At 32.0% G+C, this 21,971-nt stretch overlaps 1 protein-coding gene across 1 annotated transcript; it reads left to right on the forward strand.

Annotated features, from left to right (window-relative positions):
* The first annotated feature begins 5,259 nt into the window (after positions 1–5,259).
* Positions 5,260–6,600, forward strand: LOC128983931 (uncharacterized). The gene is made up of 3 exons (XM_054403209.1): positions 5,260–5,374; positions 5,773–5,883; positions 6,326–6,600. Exons 1-3 carry the CDS (start codon positions 5,267–5,269, stop codon positions 6,479–6,481), a joined length of 375 nt encoding a protein of 124 aa, XP_054259184.1. The 5' UTR covers positions 5,260–5,266; the 3' UTR covers positions 6,482–6,600.
* The last annotated feature ends 15,371 nt before the right edge of the window (positions 6,601–21,971 follow it).

A 21,971-nucleotide genomic window follows, 5' to 3' on the forward strand; every position in this document is an offset into this window, starting at 1 on the left:
TCTCTTTTTAATCATATAAGACTCATTCCAAAGACATATTAAAATTTTCCCCCCAAATAGCTGGTATGTGTGGTGGACTATTTTACTGTAGAGTTTTATCCTTGAGAAAAACTTAAGTTGCAACAAGTTGATAATTGTATTAAATCACATTAATTTCTTTCACTTTTAATTTTGGAACCCTAATTGGTGTAATTTATCAAGCTGAATTTTAAAAAATCAGAAAATAAAATTTGATAGATTACCATACAAATCTTTAGTAATTTTACCTAACCCGCCATGTTAAACTTCCCTATCCCAAGCGTGATGTATACAACTTCCTTACTTCTCGAGTGATGTAAAGTTGAAAAAAAACTCACTCGGTGATGTAATGAAACCCATTTAAATAACATTGAGTGGATAACTTAAAAAATATACCTCTATGGAGCCAACGACGTTCAACGCTAGAAATCAGCTGTGTGTTTGAATTTTATTGTTATGCTTTGAAGAATTTTCCTAACCTAGCTTTTGTTTGTAAATGAACGTTACTGTTAGAAGATGAGTGAAATTGATAATGAAGCATATTGCTCGTAACCTCCTGAATATTGTCGGGTCAGGTAAAATCTTGTACGTTACACGTTACGCAAGAGCGTGTTTACATCACTTCGGTGAATTATGCAACTCGCCTTCGCTCGTTGCACAACATTCACCTGCGTGATGTAAAAACGCTCTTACTACACTTGTAATGTAAATAGCTATAAATGTGTATTTAAGCGTGAGATTTGAAATAAAACAAGAACCAGCACAGATGTAAACTTTTTTAGAGTCGAATAAAATAAATTCTTGAAACATGAATTAAAATAAATTATTTTGCAACATTTTACTAATTTCTGTGTATTTGATTTGTTCATTGGTCGATTATCAATAATTGATATAACGACGCCTAGACGCGTATTTCAACCCAATGTGAAGGATCAGTTTAGAATGAATTTAGATGCCTTGAGTATTTCGTTACTAAGATCAGCTGTTTTATTAGCCAGGACTATTAAAAGTACAATGATCAGGGACAGCTGGGTCCAGTTTTCAACCATCAACAAGCTACACACTTTTCTCACAATTTAGTTACCCAGATATTAATTTAATTACCATGTTAAGTCAATAAAGAACTAGCATTTCTAACGCTGTTGTAACAATATGTTATACGAGTATAACTCCTAAAACAAATCACTGGGGGTATGACAGCGTATGATTATTTTCAGAAACTGTCAATATATTTCCAATATGTCTAGGAGAATGATTGGTGTATATGAAGGGAATAAGGAAATGTTTGCGTTCCCTTTGAGGATAGCTTTTGACTTGTGAATATTTATATTTGACACAACTGTATAGTTTGATACAAAATATACAATTGACGAATTGAAACGAGTTTTAGGATCAATAATTTGTTAAATACTTGTAGTTTGAAAGTAAATAACGGTTTAGTACTAAACAGATTTTAAGGCTTAATTTAATATTTTTTCTTATATTCATGTTGTATTTTATGCATTTAAATTTTTTTACGTTAACTTATTATGAATGAGAAGACCCAACGCAAAATATATAATCTTTCATATGCTATTCATATTGTAAGCTATTTTATTAAGACATAGGTTTATCTAGTGTTTGTAGAAGAAGAGAGTCACTCCATTCGTTGTAATAGGCCTCGACTGCTAGGTCGGCCAAACAATTTGGTTTGTGACATACAGTACAACATTGCTGGGTTTGGGTATACATTGAGTGGCGTTGCTTTACTACTAAGAAAAAATATTCAACTCCTAATAAAATTAAGATATATTACCAATTCAATATTTGAGACATTTCATCATCAAAGTTAATAGATTTCTGTTTACCTATAGCCACACAATTAATTTATCTTTTTGTGTACTAATTATTTGAGGAATGCTTGTTCGGTATAGATCCTGTATTACCAATATTATTTCTCGAAACAAGGAAGTCGAAGAAAAGAAATAAATACAATATCCAGCTGGATTCTCCGTTTCGACTCAATTTCATCCTTGACTAAACACTTAGCCTACTCAATCTTCTTCAAAACCCCGTCTTTCGACGCAGAACAAAGCAACGGTAGCATAGAGTACGAAATGGCAAATATAATTTCCAATTATACATGCTGTGGTAAAATGGAAAACAAACTATAAAAAAGTTTTACCTAAGCGCATATATCAGTGGTATTATATGATTTTTTTTACATATTTTCTGTTGGACTTAAATAAAAATTCCACTGTCTAAAAATCCGTACCTAGGACATGAATCAGTGCACTAGGATAGTGGTACCAGGTATTCTCGTAAAGTTTAAACATTTCATCAATTTGAAAGAATCCAAGAATATTTATATATGTAGAAAATTAAATTTTAAGAGTTTATTTGAAAGCTTAAACTATCTTGTGTTGTAAAAATCACACATTATAACCTGATGCATTTTGTATTGGTTTCGCAATATAAATCATCATTTTTTGGACTATCCTATTATAAATCTCAAATCTAAGTTGGCTAGAAAGACTGTTTTCATTTTGTCTACACAGTATAACATAGGGTTTATGGTCTTCAAAATAGAACAATCCACCACGGCAAGGGGAAGTTTATAACAGCGTAAAGTCATTTTATTGCTGGATACAAAATTAAATTTTGCTCCGACTTCATTAAAACGATTTTGTCATTGTTTAGGAAGGTCTACAAGACATTTAAAATTCAATTCATTGAAGCGAACTTAAAAAGGAGAATGACCGAATCAACCGATGTTTTTCCAAGAAATAAAATAAGAAATTACTAAGTTCATAAAAAATATGTTTTTCGAAAGTATATTCTATAAAATAGAAAACATAGTATTACATAAACCAACCAGTGAAACTACATTATTAATACAATGTGGACTCATGTTTAATGTTGTGTTATTATTAAATTCGAAGCATTCTTGTAACTTCATTCCAAACCATACTAACACTACTGGAGATTCTATCTGATGAATTTATAACCATACTGATGTTTGTCGTCTATTAAAATTGGGTTAACTACTTATTGCATCAAATTGTTACATAAATACTCTCTATTTGCTTGGATATCACAAAAGCACAATTCGGACAGTAACATTCAACATCAAATCAGACTAAAACATTAGCATAGCTCAAAATACTTAATGGATCACATGTTTGAGTTATTTAACGAAATAAAAATAATTTAGATTGATAATAGGATTCGATATTGAAACTAAATGGAGCAAAATTAGAACTGTTTCTAGAAGCAAAGAGTAGCTCCCATCCTTAAAGTAAAAGTCTTTTAAAATACCAAAAATCACAAACAAAAAAAACTATAAAAAAGCATCTTAACTAACACCCCAGAGAAATCGGTGTAAAATTGTAGTTATTCTAATAACATTCTAAATACATGTCAGCATTGGAACTTAATTATGTTTCTTTAACGTTTACTTAAATTTTCATTCAGTAAAATTTTAGTGAGATGCGAAAACAACTACGTAAAAGGTTATTTAAATAATTTCCAAAACATCATAAATTAGGAAATATTTTTTTACGTCTTAATTCCCCAATAATAAAAAAGCTCGTGGAGAGGGTCGTGTTTGATTCCATGTGACGAAAAAAGACTTCTGGGTCACAATTTTTATTATTTAAGTTCGTAACATTGTTATTTTTAATTGGTAATTGTAAACTTTCCCCCCATAATGTCTTATTGAATATCAATGAACCCCATATGATCAAGGAATATGCTTCAACCACAGGCATAATTAACAGTTCTTAGACAAGTTTTACAAACAAATTACTTGTTATTAGGGTTCACACAAGTAATTAACGATATTATCCCTCAAATATTACTCGGAAATGTCTTAAAACCATGAATAACCTTGGAAAACATATTGACTGAAATCAGGAAATCCAGCAAACATATTTGAAACACAAAACACGTTTTTAGCAAGTGTTATGTTGGATCATTGAATGCATGTTGAATTTTGATGCTTCGGTCTTAGTTAAATCAATGTGTAGTATATTACAGAATAGACTGTAGTATGCACTACATAAAATATTCAATGGTACATTATAATGTAAAAAAAAATCATCATAGAGTCTATTGCACTCTATAACAGAGAATATATTTAGTGACATAGTTTAAACTGTTCTCACTCATAAAAAAGAACTAGTTGAAAACATACTGAAACAGAATTAGAAATTTTAGAAGTTTGACACTTTTTAGCATTAAGCTCATAAATAAACATTCATATCCATTATTAATTCTTTTACGTAACTTATATATCACCGCTAACTAAGCACGGCTGGGAGTGTCGATGATCAGGTAAGTTACACAAAGCAAGGAAGGACCAAACTCCTAGTTTAATATTGATGTCAGGCAGCTCTTAACTTCATCAGTAAACATTAACTAACCCGATCCCTTTGTTGGATATCAGGATGGTGTGGATGGTAAGACTACATTCTAAACAGCTTATAAGTCAGCTTGACTAGAGAACTAAAAATGATGAAAGGGGTTTCCTTGTGCTAATAACGTGGTTGCTAGGCAATTCGTTGTAAGCCATGTAAAAACATTTTTGATAGCTTCGCGATCAATAAGTTCGTACCAGCTTTAACAGAATTATTTGAAATATTTCAAATGAACCATTCATCACTAAGTTTATTAAGTATGTGCTTACTTTGTAGATGAATTTAAACCATACAGACAAATACCAATACAACATGTTCAACATATAAGTACAAAATGGAGAAATTAAAGAAAGAAACAGAGATTGAGTAATTTTTCTAACGATCACCACATTTGCATCTTAAGGATAAAATACAGTAGTATATTGTTATCTCAAAATACTAACACGTTAATATATATCTTTTTCTAATAAATGTTACTATAACCATCTAAAACTTAAAGATAAAATGTTTGTATAAGATTCATAAAACCTCTTGAATTTCTAATTACAATAAACAATTAAAATTATCAACTGGTTTTATCAAACTCACAACTCAAACTCACAACTAAACTGTGTCTTCAAACAGTAATATTTTAGTTAAGAGTAAAAATTAATATTTTATTACGTTTTGTAAATTGGCTATTTTAATAATTTATGTACAAATGAAAAGGGGTTTAATTTAAATAAATGTGCACTTTTAATGTCAGAACGAATGTTTTTAATTTGATGACACAAGAATGACTCATCTTTGTACTGTAATTATAGTAAATAAAACCAAACATAAATTAGTGATATGATATCAGTAACACTGTAATGATAACATCAGTGTGTCTGTTGATATGTGTGTTTAGTGTTGAGACCAAACCCGTCTTCTACAACAAACAAACTCCTCTCACTGAGGTATTTTTCGTAACACTTCAGGTGAGCTTCAATTTAAATCGATAACAAATATTTTGCTTACGATATTTGTTTTACAATTTCCCCAAAGTTTAATAGAACTAAGATAACTAATGTTCATCTTCTTTTTACCTCATTACCATGGCAACTATTAGGCGTGTTGACAGAAAATATTCGAAACCGATTTTGTTAATTTTTGATAACGTGTAGAATATAGTATGTAATTTCAAATCTATTCATTACTTAACAAGCATATACTAGACGTAGCACATACTATCAAATAAGACGTGTTAATATATTAGAATTCTGTTGTTGTAAACTGAATTTAGACCCTTTTATTTGTTCGTACGTAGGGGACTCATTTTCGGCCCTAGGTACGAAATAAATATACTATTTTGTACACAAATATTGTTATTTGCCAGGTCCGTGCTCTCATGAAGGATGTAAAGGATCCTGTAAGACTCGCAGGATCTCTGGCGAAGGAAGCGAAAAGAGTATTGACTCACGCCAGGAGCTATCTGCTGGAAATACAGGTGAAATAATAACTAACACCACAAACAAACAGTGGTGTTCCGTAGGTAGGTATGCAGTTTTTAAATAATCTTCTACAAGTTTGGAGAGCCAGTGGCTCAGTAGCACCACAGACTTCGAGCCCAAGGTAGATGTGGGTCTAGATACCTACCTAGATATGTACCTGCTACTACTTCTTTTCAGTAAAGTTCACCCTTGTTCTATACCAATTCATCCTTTGCTTTGCTGGATTTGTTCTACGCACAAGTCCATAGACTTTGAAAGAGCTAATCAAGGTCAAGAGATGCCGTCAATACCTAAAAAAAATTGGAACCCTTAAAATTAAACAATATTTCTATTATTTTTGAGAATTTTTTTGATAATTGCTAAAAGCGCCTTTAAGGCATCCTCAAAATGTAACTGGGGCACTAGAAATAGATAATTTTATTGTTTCTTTTATTCCAGATGCCAGAAAAGGAACTGCGGGACGAATACCGGATGAGTGACCGAGACGTTTCAGAATACCAGGAGTTGTGGGCGGAGAGTATACAGGAACTGAACAAACTGGAATACTTCTTTAAAATCAGAGATCAAGTTAATAACAACACCCGTAATCGGTGATAGCAGTAGCCTATTAACTGTTACTGAAACCCTGAAAGCTTTAAACGATAAGGGATCAATGAATATTAAGACCTGAATCAGCGATAAACCTAACAGAATAAACTGAACAAGCTGAACAGGTAGAGAGGATTAGGGATAAAAAATAAGATAAAAAATTAATTTAGTCCGTGATAAGCCACGTGAGATTAACTGAAGACATAGCTTTAGTCAGGTATCAAGCCAATGATAGCGCATATGATACCGATTACCTTAGTAAATCTAGGATAACAGTTAAATCTGAACGGATTTGGATGGTTTGAGGATTGATTGGGTTGGCGTGAACAAACTCCTCCGTAATCGGTAATAAACCTTGGTTATTACTTAAATAGCTAAACTAACTGTATTATTTAAGCAGGGGAGGTAATTTTTCAGTAGTTAATATTCGTGTTGTTGATAACTTTACCAACACGTGTAAAAGTAGCTTTACTATCAAGTTAGCAAATTTAAACATAAAACTAATTTTAATCTGTATTTGATTAGGATATGTAACATGACACTAATTTGAAACGTGATCTTGAAAATAGTGTAGTTAATTTGTGTTGTAATCTGAAATAAATATAAAATCATATGCAATACGATTGAAAGTTTTTACTGTATCCAATTCATACATTTTTACACCACAGATTATTTATAAACCACTGGCCGTGAAAGTTCATTTTATTACGCTAAAACAAATGATACGTAAAAACTTATGAAGTAAATAAAATTATAGCGTAAACCAGTTCTTGTAAATTGATGAAAAAGGGGCGCGCAATGCTACAATGTGCAGCTTTAGCCTCGGTGATTCAGTGACAACAAAAGGTTCGCTTTAGAAACCTTTGTCAAGGTGTAGCGGGAACAGATCTGTGCAATCGAGCCATTGCTTTCTGCCATACTAACTGATCACATGACTTGTCTCAGTAGAATTGTGAGGGGAATTTATAAATTATTCATTTTATAACGTATGTTGACATTTTTTATAAAGCTGTGGGGGTTTATAACTATATGAGTTTACCGATTGAAAAATCCTTAAATCTTACATTCCTGAAACTACGATCTTAGCAGTATTTTTTAAAGAAGTTTCGCTCAGAAAAATCAACAGAAAGGTTTTTAAATATCATGTGTCACCTTACATTTGTGTTAAAAAAATATATATAAAATTTGTATCAAGATTAAAACCACACAAATCAAAAAATACTATTAAAATCTCCCTGAAATATTTTTTATTTTGTAACAACCGAATTACTTTAATGCGTAAGAGTTGCATTAAAAAGGACTGGGATTAATCTTTCACTAAACGATTTTCAAAAGTTAAAACAAACCATTGATAAACCAGAGATAGGATTGCAGTTTTGTTGTTTATATAGTCATGTCAGGGGAGCGAGCTGGTCCAGTGGTTAGAGTGCAGGACTTCGGTCCAAGAGGTCCCAGGTTCAAAACCCGCCAAATCACCAATAGATTTTATCAAGTGATAATCCCGCAACCCCTAGGTCTAGCCTGAAGTAATGTGAAAAAAATCCCAAGCTCGTGCCTAGCGTTCTAGGACTAAAAATAAATATATATAGTCATGTCAATGGTACATTGTACATTGTACATATCCATGATGTTACGAACATTTTGCATGGCTTCTACATAGCTTCTCTAATATCCCTGTTGAACATCAATGTTTCAATGTTTACTCTATAGATTACATCTCCCACTGGGTATTGTAGAGACTCTGGGTTGTGTGTACTGAGTTGCATAATGTACTACACTGGGTAGATTAGCAGATCAGGCTACTGGAAGATAACATTTTATTACTTTTCGGTCTTCTGGTATAGTTTCATCTAACAAGAAATCAACACAAGGACAGGTCTCTCCGATAAGAAGACATTTAGAAAACGTTCTCCACCAAGGTTATGCAATTATACCCCCGCCACAGCAAACCTGCAGACTACGCGAATTTCCATTTACCTGGCTGAATTTCTACAAAAATATTCCCTAAAAATGGTCAGATTTTTTCCTATTTAAATAACGTTAATTTTAATGAGTACCTAGGTTTGCTGCTACAGGGAAGGTGTTGAGCTGTGTTATATTGTTGAAATGTTGATAGCTTAGTATAAAATAAACAAAATTGCCGAGTTTGATTAAAATATATCCATAAACAAGCAAACTACAACTGCTTATTAATTCTCCATAAGAATAACAAGGGAATTTTAAATCTAAAGTTTTTTTATACCTCCGTAACCATTAGGCCTACAACAACACTTCAATATACACAATTACTTATTTTTTAAGCTCTACAAAAATGTTCTGGAAAGAAATTGTGAAATTTGATGTTTTTTTAGTAAAAAATTGGGAAAACAATTTGTACCCCATAAACGTATGTTCCCATTGTCCGATTATGTTGGTTCACGAACTCGTTCGAATGAATGAGTTGACATGTTTATACCAAATTTCATCTAAATCGGATCATTTTTGCTCGAGTTATCGCAGACATAACAGACATATATATATACTATATGAACGGAGGGTGTTTTTGGCCTCTGGGGACCTCAAAAAGAAAAAGTAAATCGGTCCCGGATCCAGGTCTTAATTACTAACAATACTACAAGATTGCGCCACTCATCCTACACTCATCTCCATTCATACTTGGCTTAAAATACCTACTTTGTATGGTCGCCATTTCATTGAAAAGTATTATTAAAGTGTTAAATAAAAGTATTATCAAAAGTATTATCAAAAGTTCTTACCACGAGTACTACGGTAAAAGCATATTCCCTATATGGGCTAAAATCAAGAAAAACTGCAAATATTTTATCGTATAAAAGTGCAGTAATAATCATCAACTATATGAGCTCAAAAAAATGATAAAATTGAAACCATAACTTTATAGTACTCTTTAAAGAACCTTTGGTAGAGATGGATAATTTTATGAACGCAGCAAAATCCAAATTAAGTTGAAGAGAAGTAGTTAATGGGCCATGATAATTTCCTCTTTACCGATATCACTTCGAGGGTCTTCCTTGTTCCATTAGGTGACATTATACGGAACTGTTTCTGAAATCTTGGAGAACAGTGGATTCGTTATAATTGGCTCAAAAAGTTACTAATCGTTTTAGCAAATATTACAAGACATAAAAATATTATGTAAAAATCTGCTAAGCTATTGATGGTTCAGATGTGTAATTTAGCTCATCATAATGTTATCATTGGGAATTACTAAGAAAGAACTATTAGTAATTACTCACCTTAGTAATAAATACTAGAGAGAAATTAAAATTATCTGTATTTTTTAAGCATTTCAGTTCTATGTATAGGTTTAAGATTGTAATATGGGTATAATTCCAGGTTTTAACCAACACACTTATTACAAAATTTATGTTACACTAGCATGTTTACAATAGTTGAATTAATAGTAGTAAATTAATTTTGAATTTCTTATTATTTTGGTAATTCGATCAGTAAATCAAGTGGTAATTGATCTCGTAATTCTGCCATTCTGCGCAAAGCCAGATTAAATTATTAACGAAAATTGATCACTACAGGATAAGCCAAATCCTATAGTTAATCAGTATCCAGGCCATCACAGTCGGCCATAAATACATAACTAAAAACTTTTTATTCTGGTGGCAAAACATGGATCGTAGCATTATAGAGCTGTTAGGTTAGGAGGTTGGTTATCTCCTGCTTGGACAGTAACTTAATTTAAGTATTACTTTTAAAATTGACCCATAACATTTAAGATAAACTTTGATATACTAGTTAGAATGGTAACGCAAAAATTATGGACGGTTTGAACAATTTATTCATCAAACAAAATAATGTGCTACGTTACCTTCAGAACTTTTGCTCCTTTTACCAAATTAAGTTTTGCAGGACCATTTAGAGTCTAATGAAATCGACTCCAGTATTACTGGGGCGTTTGCCGCCTCCTTCTGTTATGCCCGGGGCTAAATTTCGAAAAAAGAAAGAAGTATTTACTAAATAATATTTTTCATTAAATGAGAAACTTTACCTAAAGTGTGTATTTAATTCGTAATCCTTTGTATACGAACATTACAAAAATATTATGTAATGTTCAGCCTTCTCTATTTCTCCCCCTCGCTGTAAAGAAAACATGTGATTAGAATTTCTTTAATTTGTTTTGATTTTCAGTTTGTTTCCTTGTTATTTCGTCACTAGCATGGCAACCCATAAGGCCATTGTCAATTTTTTAAATTTAAAATTAATTAATTTTGTGCGCTTATTTTTGAACCTATTTTAATGAGTTAAGGTCTGCATATCTACAGGCAAATATCTTTCAAACAGTTCCTTGCGATGCACATGAGCTGAGAAAAAAGGTTTAAAAGAAACGTTCTTGCCTATTTATATATAGATAGTAAACAAAGCTTTATTTTAGTTAATGATTAGTTAATATTTATTTAAATTTTGTTTCTTACACTTGGCAATGTAGACTGACACAGAAGGTCATGTGTTAAGAATCCAATCCTATCTGAAATCCCCGACTCCAAACAAAGAGCAGAATTCTTCATCATAACCACTTTATTGCCCCGGCAAAATGATGTTTTCATTTTTTATGTCTCCGCCTGGATAGCTATTTCATTGTTTTTCTTACTAAAAGAGGATTTTCTTACGTACTGTCTTTATGGTTAAATGAGTGTCTTTAGTCAACAATCCAAAATTTAATTGTATTACCCTTCCAAAACTTGAGTTTAAATAATTTAAGTTTATTTTTGTTTTTATTTTGTTCGTAAACGTTAAATGTTTTCCAACTCTAACCATAAAAAAAGTCAACATATAATATTTCGAAAACCAACTGAATAAAAAAGTGCAATGTTATTATATATAGGCAAAGTCTTACAACTCTAGTTGTTTTGGTGATAATTTATTAAAAATAAATAAATAAAAATATTCGACAGGGTTAGAGACATAAAATTAGCATAAAGTTTAATGTAAAATATTGCTGAAAACAGTCTGTGAAAAAAGCTTTTTAAGCTTCTTAGCATTTTTAACACTATTACTTGTTAAACAAAAAACTAATTAGGTAAGCTAACTACGAGTAATTAGTTTCTATGAAAATGCTGAAAAAAAACATATTGTATTACTTCCACTGTATGTTGTATTTGTTATTAATAAACAATAACCAAAACCCTTTGGACCAAAAACTATAATAATCATAATTTGTTAAGCTTTAGTTATTGTTAAATAAAAATTCCATTTATTTTGTAAACAATTGTTAAATTACTAGAGACATAACCTAAATTCAAATAAACCTTTTTTCTTTATCTTTTATGAAAAAGAAAATCTTTATACTTTCTCTCTAGCAATCTAATTTTTCGTGGAGTTTAGCAAGGTTTTTTGTCTGAATCACAATTAAATTTCCAGGATAATCTTAGTAGTATTTCCATTATATATTTATTTAGTTAGTCATGACAAAAAAATATGAATTAGGTTTTGCATGTTTCATAAATATTAAATATGATTCCTAAACTAGGATTATTATAAATTTAAAGACTTGTGAGTTAAAAGTATGTAAGAAAGTGGCACTAAATGAATTCTTAAAACTAAATATAAAATATCGCTATTGGAAACAAAAAGTTGTAGTTTTAATCGACCCAGAAATGGTAATGTGAGCCTTGAGCAACTAATGGAAGTGACTTTGAGAACTGCTTGAACTTCAACTGGTAAATATGCAATCAGTTCCTAACATTAACCTTTTAGTGACAAGATGTTGGACAGCTTGATTCCACTTATAAACCCTAGTGTGGAATCGATTTTGAAAGTCTACTATCTTCCGAGTAACTTCCTTAAAGGAAAAGTGAATATGCACTTATTGCACAGCTGTTTATAGTTGTTAGAGACCTGAATTACTAAGATCTTGAGTCCAATAGCTATGGTTAAGAGATATAAAATCGTTAAAAACTTGTTGTAAGGTAGGCTTAGAATAGAGACTTTTTGAGTCATAGTTCAAGTTTAAAGAACTAGTAACATGGGAAAACCACGTCCTCTTGGGGGCTGTGGCAACTTGTGATATCTGACGTACTCATAAATCAATCAATTAAACTTTCTGTATTCTCGATCACACCTTATTACATAAAGGGTTATAAAATTACTCAGGTCACAATAATTAAAACATACAAGTTACATCCTTGAATTGTCCATCCTTAATACTTGCTTTATCATGTACGTTACTGCTTAGACTTTACACTAGCTTTTTGAGTCAAATCAAATCAAAATCTCTTAATCCATTTTGTACATTATAAGAATTATATCGTAAAATAGAGTTGTTAGTATTCGCTTTTTATGTCTCTTCCACCCCATATCTAAAACTTTAGTTGTTGTTGTTGTTACTTCATAGACCTTGAAATTGCCATGCCAGATAATAGTGTAGTACCCTAGACCTTTTAATTTTGTTGTTGTTGTTGTTATTGTTAAAGATGTGTGTATGAATGATGCAAAAGTTCTAGGTAAGTAAGTAAATTAATATTTCATAAGTTTTTTAGGAAAAGCTACCTTTTTTCCAATATATGTTTACAAGGTTGATAGGCAGTAAACTTCTTATCTTCTTAAGAAATGTTAGGTTATGGCCAAACTTCACGCCTCATGTTCTTGGTACGTTTACTGATCGATATGCTTATCACACTGCATTATATGTACAATTTTTTGTATATTAACAAGAACACATTTGTGAGGTAAAACGTTTGTTCTATTATTTAATAGGTTTTAATTTAAGTATTAAAGTATGTTATTATTTAACACACAATGGTATTTACTAAGATTACAGTCTAATGAATATGTGATATAGTACAATGTAAAAATTGGTTTGACTCGACAAGATAGTTTCTATTGTAATATGAAGCCCTAATAAATTACTGAACCTACATTAGCACACCATTGGGAACTACAGGAAACAGCTCTTCTCGCATTAAATACTTTTCTGTTTTTGTTTACACATTTGAGGTGATATTGACCGACTACTCAAACCATAGGGGTGGGCTGTAAACCATAGATGGGCTGCAAACCATAGGATTACTACATTATTAAACTCATTAGTGATAGACTTGATTCAAACCCAAGACTCTGAATACAATTTTTGCTCTCAAATTCGTATAAGCTTTTTAAATTTGTAAGGTGATCTTGACAGAAAATCTTATGTTTAAACCTTCAACTACAAACTACACACATGTATGTATCACATCTCCCTGAGTTGTCATAAATACACTTGTATGAATACAGCTGATGGCTCCATACAGAGGATATATTGTCTCCGTTATTGCTGCAGGTTTACATTACCTCAAGTTGCAATATTATTTGATAACTATTTTTACCTACGACCGTTTTTTAAAGTAGCCGTTTTAGTAGAATTGAAAAGTATCTCATAACAGCATTGTTTACTTTCATAACAGCATAGGTTTACTCATAACAACACGGGTAACGGACCAATGAGGTTCAAGGATTGAAAGAGGAGAAGCAAAATTGTAATAATTCAAAATTCAACTAATCAGCTGTTCAGGCCAATTTAATTGTTGATTGGTGCAATTAGTATTTGATACAATGTTTTTCATTGCATCACTGTCAGTGGCAATTAGAGGTTATAAACAAAAACATAACCTCTCTTAGAAGTTATGAATAGTGATTTTTAGTAATTAAAACACTGTCATAGGTAAAGTAGTGTACGCAACTCGCGTAAATAGTGTTAACGGCACTCGTAGAAGTTTTAAGGCACTCGCTAAGGCTCGTACCTTAAATCTTCTACTCGTGTCGTTAACACTATCTTTACGCAATCGCTGCGTAAAATACTATTTAAACATTGTTAAGCCATCAATTCTTGTTTTCTTTTAGAGTGAACACAACGACAAAATGTTTGTGTTTTATTTGCAACTTAATTATTTCTTGTGCATTGTTAAAGTTAAATTTTCGTAAACAAAACTGTATCATGTAAACCACCTTTCATAGCTAAAATAACCTCATAAGATTAACACCTAAAGTACCCCATTGCAATGATAAATCTATACTTGAGTAAGCATAATGTAGAACACTGGATATAACCACCAACACGGCAACCCAATAAAGCCCATGATTTTTTAAATTTCAAATTCATTTTTTGTGCTTACTTTTGAGCTTATTTTAATTTATATAGGGACTCTGCACATTTATGTATTTCTGACAGTATGCGTAGATTTTCCCTGCGTTGCACTTGAGCTGAGAAAAAAGGTTTTAAAGAAACATGCTTGCCTATTAATACATAGATAACGGCTCGGTTATTAAAAGGAAACTAGACAACTTTAATGATAACTTCTAATCATTAAATTCTAATAGCTTGTTTACAATCATGTTAAGTCTATAAAGTAGTCATAATATATTATTTTTGCCCAAATCTATCTAGACTTTAAAATCTATCGTGTTAATGTCGTCATATGGTGACTGGTGATTGGTGATGGTGCTGAGTATATGCTGTAGGGTATGTGAATAATAGAACAGCTTAGACTCTCCCTTCAGACAATCTGTACATTGTGTATTACACCATAACACCCCTTGAGCGTCGCCTTGGTCAGAGTCACAGATAAAATATTAGTTGAAGTCGTAATATTTTTTTTTGTTTTTTTTTTGTTTTTTTTTAACATCAACGTAACACATTTTGTTTACAAATTGCTATCGGCTGCCTGCTACATCGATTTAACTAGCCTAGGCCCGTTTGATTAGCGTTTTAAACCAGATAGTGATGTGAGCAGGTGTAATCTTTACAAATTTAAATGACGGCTAGGTCCCGAACACGTAACTCTTCGGCTGACCTTAAAAAATAAAGAGTCATATACTAAACGATTGCCCTTTTCGACCCTTACCAAGGGTCTTTGTTTCTTATTATGTTCGTCCCTTGTCCTTAGATTTGTAAGATTAAATTTCGTTTTGCAGTAGTTAGATACGAAAACTACAACTTATTATTAATCTACACTCTGTGTACAAGCTTACGCTAGTTATATGGCCAGAAAATATAAACAAGAACGGAGAAAATATGTTTTAAAACGATTTGGAACTAGATTTAGTTGGCTTGTTGTTGTCAAAAAGACCTGGACAAGCTTGGTTTCCAATCAAACCATCTTTTGGCTTAGCAATGTATGACAAAGCTACTACTTTACATAGAGAGGTAAAAAATTAGTTTCCCTCATAGAAAAGTGATATTGTAATAAATCCATTTTTTACTACTGAAAATTTCATGATTTATAACATTTTAAAACAACATGAGGTGACGTAAACCTGCAGCAATAACGGAAGACAATATATCCTCTGTATGGAGCTATCAGATGTATTCATACAAGTGTATTTATGACACATCAGGGAGATGTGATACATGCAGGAGTGTAGTTTGTAGTTGAAGGTTTTGTACTAGCTAGCGTTTTGCACAAAAAAGGTTTAAAGTAAACCAAACTTTTTATTTAAAATTAATCCAAGTTAATTTGAATTATTCTATACATTGTGATATTAGGACTAATGATAAATTATACAAAAATCTAATACTTACTTCAAAGGATACTGTCAAAACATTATGGCTTTTGAATTTTCAACAGGAAAATACATTAACTGCTGCACAAATCAGAAAACATTTATTTTTAATTTTTAATTACAAAATATTAAGAATACATGAACTTTACATAATTGCTAAAATAAAATAAAAAATAATTGCACGTTCTGTTTAAAGATAGAAAGACATTGTAGTGACTGATCGTCCAATAAACACTAACAGGTGTTTAGACCCTTGGGAAATCTCAGAGATCAAGATGAGACTGGTAAAGTAGTCCAAGTATGGGTGTAAGTAGCGCATTGATAACTCAAGTATAGGAATACTTGCATTTTTATGTCCCTTCCACCCCATATCTACAACTTTAGTTGTTGTTGTTTTTACTTCATAGACCTTGAAATTGCACCTTATAATAGTTTTTTTTTTGTAACAGATTGTGTAAACAATCGCTCTATGTATAGTGTAACAATATAGTGTACAGTGTATAGTGTATAGTGTAATATAGTGTATAGTGTATTGTGTAACAATAGTCTATGTATAGGTATTTGTAGCAAATTGTCACTAAATCTAGTATGTCTCAAATGAACTTGTCTAATCAAAAATATCTAGTAAAATTTTATACTATTATGGAAATAAATGCCAAGATTAATAGCTCAAGTAGAATGACATCTGGCGCTCGGTTCTGTCTAACCACGTTACCTCGAGTAGGGTTCATAAGTCATTAGTAAAATGGAAGACCAAATTGTTTTCAATAGTATGGATTTGCAGAAGGTTATCTCCGCCTTAAAAGTGTTGCCATCATTTTATCTCTTAGAAGATAATGGTGGTGCATATTTACTAGTAGAAATGCAAGGAAGCAGTACTCAAAGTTACTTCCATTAGTTGCTTCACTGCTAGCATTAACATTAGCATTACCTTTACATCTTCTAAGCAACCGATTTACATCCGTAGGGCTTATAGCTACAAACAGACTTAAAATTAACTATTTACGTAAGAAAATCACGAAGAATAAATATTCAAACAACAGGTGTTAGAAAACAGACAGAAACTGAAGCAAACATATGACCCAATAGTCTAAGACCAGTAGCATAAAAATAGGCCTGACCTCGGCAAAATTAATAACAAAGCAAAACCAACTGGAATGTGTTAGGCATGCTTCCCTTAACATTTTGTGAAAATTCCCAACTTTTCCCACTGTAGCAAAATCCGCCATCTTGGAAAATGGCGGACAATCTATAAATACTGCAAGGTTCCACTTAAAAACTTATTGTTCCCAAACCATTCCATCTAGAAAAGTCTAGTTAGTCTTAAATTCTTCGCCATAATATTATCTACAAGAAAATATCATATTAAATAATAGTAATATGACTTTTAATAGTGAAAAAACAAATTAAATTTTAAAATATGTAAATAAAAGTAGACATATTCTAACTTATTTTGGGTTTTCGCCATTATTATTGGGTAAATGAAGATTTTACCTGCAACAAACATGTAGAGGTTAAATTCCACTTCATTTCCATATATAATATAACAATGTTTAAGCAATATTGAAGTAAACGGCGAGTGTCAAAGTACACTCTCATGTAACGCACCTGCGGGACCAAAATGCATATAGTGTGGTTGTATGGCTGTATAAAGTGGTAGAATACTTCAGTTCTGGCGGGGAACATGCGACTTGAGGTGGTAGCATAGTATAGAAGTCCCTGAACGTAAAACTGCCCAGACCCCAATTTTTAAAGACCTCGGTCGTCCGTAATGACGTCATCAAGATGGCGGCTGTAAAAGGATGCTGGGTCGCCATGAATCGGTTATAACACCCAATTGCCTGAACCGATTTTAATGCAATTTGGCATACAAGTGCTTGAATACATTATCTCAGCCTAGGTTGTTAATGGTCGAGTTTAATTAAGTCGTTTCAAAGTGGCGGCCGTTAATAATTAAAATAATACAAATGTATCAGTTTTTTGTGTTTTCAACTCCCTCCAGAGATCCGCATCAACCTATTAATTTTCCTTGCAATCACAGGTTGCGATGCCGTCTCTAAATTTCATGGAATTGGCAAAATACCCCCACCACAGCAAACCTGCAGACTTAAGTGAGTTTCTATTTGCCTGATTTGATTTTAAATTAAATCTATTTCAATAACATTAGACTTCGTGAGTACCTGGGATTGCTGCTACAGGGAGAGTAATAAAGCAAGTTTTTTTATTTATATAATAGTAGCAAAGTTTAAAATAAATACATTTGCAAAGTTTCATAAAAATATATTCATAATCAAGCAAACTACAACAGTTTATGTATTCTCCGTAAGAATAACATGGGAATAATTTTAAAAAAATTAACTTTCTCCGTGACCTATAACCGTACAAATACACTTCAATATACTAAATTATTTTTGTTTTTTTCAAGATCTTGGAATTGTTTAAAGATAAATTGGAGAATGTCATTTTTTGAGGTTTAAACATAAGAAACCCCAATTTTTACCCCTTAAATTCCGCCTAAAACCCCGTTCCCTTGGTCTGATCACGCTGGTTCGCGAACTTGTTCGAAGAAACGTAGGTTTACACGTTTGTACAAAATGTCATCAAAATCGGATAATTTTTCCTAACGGACACACATTTTAGTTCAGTCAAGGAATGAGGTGTAGAGTGCGTGAGCAGGTAACTAAGCGATTCCTTCAGAAACTTGTTCAGGGGGCTTAGGGTGTTAACATACCAAAAGTCCTGACTCCTAGGTGGTGAGCCAGGGGGTGGAGGGGGGAAAAAGGGGGGGAGAAAGGTACGCATTTTGGGTTTTTTGATTATATCTCGAAAACTATCAACTTTTTGTATACTATAGCAAATTATAAAATTGAAGAAGATTAAATTTTCTACAAGAAAAGTATATAATGTGTTTATTTTGGTTCAACAGATTACGAGTTATAACTTATTTAATTGATATCTTATTAAAATACTCCTTCCATAAGAAATACATGTAAATTAGTATGCGAAATGGGGCGAATCTTATCCGCCCAAAGGAAATATAAATGATATTCTGGAAATCTTGACAAAATTTCCAGTAATTTGACACTTTAATCATTAAAATTGATAAAAAATTAAGGCGAGGGCGAGGTAACAAAATGTCGAGTTTTGGTGTTTTTTTATTGGAAATATAAAGAAAACCTTAAATCATCCCATTTTTAAACGCTCACCCTCGCTTTAATTTTTGACAAAATTTCATGATTTAAGTGTCAAATTACTGGAAATTTGGTCAAGATTTCCAGAATATCAGTTATATTTCCTTTGGGCGGATAGGATTCGCCCCATTTCACATACTAATTTACATGTATTTCTTATGGAAGGAGTATTTTAATAAGATATCAATTAAATAAGTTATAACTCGTAATCTGTTGAACCAAAATAAACACATTATATACTTTTCTTGTAGAAAATTTAATCTTCTTCAATTTTATAATTTACTATAGTATACAAAAAGTTGATAGTTTTCGAGATATAATCAAAAAACCCAAAATGCGTACCTTTTTCCCCCCCTTTTCCCCCCCTCCACCCCCTGGCTCACCACCTAGGAGTCAGGACTTTTGGTATGTTAACACCCTAAGCCCCCTGAACAAGTTTCTGAAGGAATCGCTTAGTTACCTACCTGCTCACGCACTCTACACCTACTTTTGGATCATTCATTGACTGGACTATTTATACAAACAGCGTGTTCAAAAAGGGTAGGAACAAAATTTACAAATTGATCCCTTGTGTCAAAATAAAAAGAACATAGTTTCGTTCAGATATCCACTGTTTTGTAATTTTTTATTAAAATTTTTATCTTTGGATTATTTTGACTGAACTTTATGAAACTGGCTATGTTTGTAAAGGTAGAATATGCAATTTTAGGTAAAAAAATTACCTTGGTCCAATTCAAAAATTTTAAATGGTGTTCTTTTAATTTTTAAATACAAAATTATTTAAAATTGAAGATTTTATGAAAAAGTGTCAAGGACACTTCTGTTTAACATTTAAAATTCCCTATCAAACGATACCAAGTTCAAAAAAATCTTAAGAGAAATGACTGATCACGATTTTTAGTTGTAAATATAGTCGGAATGAGGCTAAGCTAGCCAGGTTTTCTTCAATTTACAACTAAAAGTCTTAATATTTAAATTATTTTTATTCAATCGTTTTGAACTGAAAGTAGTTTGATAGGAAATTTAAATGCTAACCAAAAGTTTGTTTGACACTTTTTCATAAAATCTGCCATTTTCAGTAATTTTGATTTAAAAAATTAAAATGCCCGCCATTTTGAAATTTTGAATTGGACCAAGGTAATTATTTTCCCTAAAATTGGTATGTAGGTGTTTTTGAACACCCTGTTTATGTGTGTGCCCGTTAGCACAATAAATCACACAAAAATGATCCGATTTTGATGAAATTTCGTACAAACGTGTAAACCTACGTTTCTTCGTATAAGTTCACGAACCAGCTTGACCGGACCATGGGAACGGGGCGGTTGGGGGGATTTATTGGGTAAAAATTGTTTTTTCTCATTTTTGACCATCAAAACATAGAAATCCCTAATTTATCTCTAAAAAATTGTGAAGAGCTTAGGCAAATAAAAAATTTAGTATACTGATGTATTTTTGTACGGGTATTGGTTACGGAGATAATTCAAAGAATTGTAAATTTAAAATTATTCTTACGGATAATAAATAAACTGTTTTAGTCTGTTTGGTTGGAGATATATTTTGATGAAACTAGGCAAATTTATTTATTTTAAACTAAGCTATTATTATATTAATAAAAACTCACTTTATAACTCTCCCTGTGGTAGCAAACCTAGGTACTCATGAAAACGAATGTTATTGAAATAGATTTAATTGAATATCAAAATAGGCAAATGGAACTCACTTGGTCTGCAGGTTTGCTGTGGTGGGGGAACCAATTCCATGAAAAGTAGAGACGGCATCACAACCTGTGATTGCAAGGAAAATTAATAGGTTGATGCAGATCTCTGGAGGGAGTTGAAAACATAAAAAACTGATACATTTGTATTATTTTAATTATTAACGGCCGCCATTTTGAAACGACTTAATCAAACTCGACCATTAACAACCTAGGCTGAGATAATGTATTCAAGCACTGTTATGCAAAATTTCATTAAAATCGGTTCAGGCAATTGGAGGTTATAACCGATTCAAGGCGACCCAGCATCCTTTTACAGTCGCCATCTTGATGACGTCATTACGGACGACCGAGGTCTTTAAAAATTGGGGTCTGGGCAGTTTTACGTTCAGGGACTTCTATACTATGCTACCACCTCAAGTCGCATGTTCGCCGCCAGAACTGAAGTATTCTACCACTTTATACAGCCATACAACCACACTATATGCATTTTGGTCCCGCAGGTGCGTTACATGAGAGTGTAATTTGACACTCGCCGTTTACGTCAATATTGCTCAACCATTGTTATATTATATATGGAAATGAAGCGGAGTTTAAAGCTCTACATGTTTGTTGAAGGTAAAATCTGCATTTCCTCAATAATAATGGCAAAAACCCCCAAAAAGTAAGAATATGTCTTATTTTTTTACATATTTTAAAGTTTAATTTGTTTTTTCACTATTAACAATCATATTACTATTATTTAATATGGTATTTTCTTGTAGATAATATTATGCTGAAGAATCTAAGACTAATTAGACTTTTCTAGATGGAATGGTTTGGGAACAATAAGTTTTTTAGTGGAACCTTGCAGTATTTATAGATTGTCCGCCATTTTCCAAGATGGCGGATTTTGCTAAAGTGGGAAAAGTTGGGAATTTTCACAAAATGTTAAGGGAAGCATGCCTAACACATTCCAGTTGGTTTTCCTTTGTTATTAATTTTGCCCAGGTAAAAGTCTAAAAGGCCTAGCCTACAACACATATGACCCAACACAAAGACACAAATTTCAATTTAATTCTTTGATATAATGGAATGTTTACAT

This window comes from Macrosteles quadrilineatus, unplaced genomic scaffold, assembly GCF_028750875.1.
Source record: "Macrosteles quadrilineatus isolate MER2022 unplaced genomic scaffold, UCM_ALF_1.0 Scaffold_2__2_contigs__length_208266976, whole genome shotgun sequence".
NCBI lineage: Eukaryota > Metazoa > Arthropoda > Insecta > Hemiptera > Cicadellidae > Macrosteles > Macrosteles quadrilineatus.

What these genes read in the sequence shown, in the direction of transcription:
- LOC128983931 (XM_054403209.1), top strand. Translation starts at nt 5,267, where the DNA reads ATGATAACATCAGTGTGTCTGTTGATATGTGTGTTTAGTGTTGAGACC. An exon ending in TATTTTTCGTAACACTTCAG is followed by an intron (nt 5,375 to 5,772) that starts GTGAGCTTCAAT and finishes GTTATTTGCCAG; the next exon opens with GTCCGTGCTCTCATGAAGGA. An exon ending in GCTATCTGCTGGAAATACAG is followed by an intron (nt 5,884 to 6,325) that starts GTGAAATAATAA and finishes CTTTTATTCCAG; the next exon opens with ATGCCAGAAAAGGAACTGCG.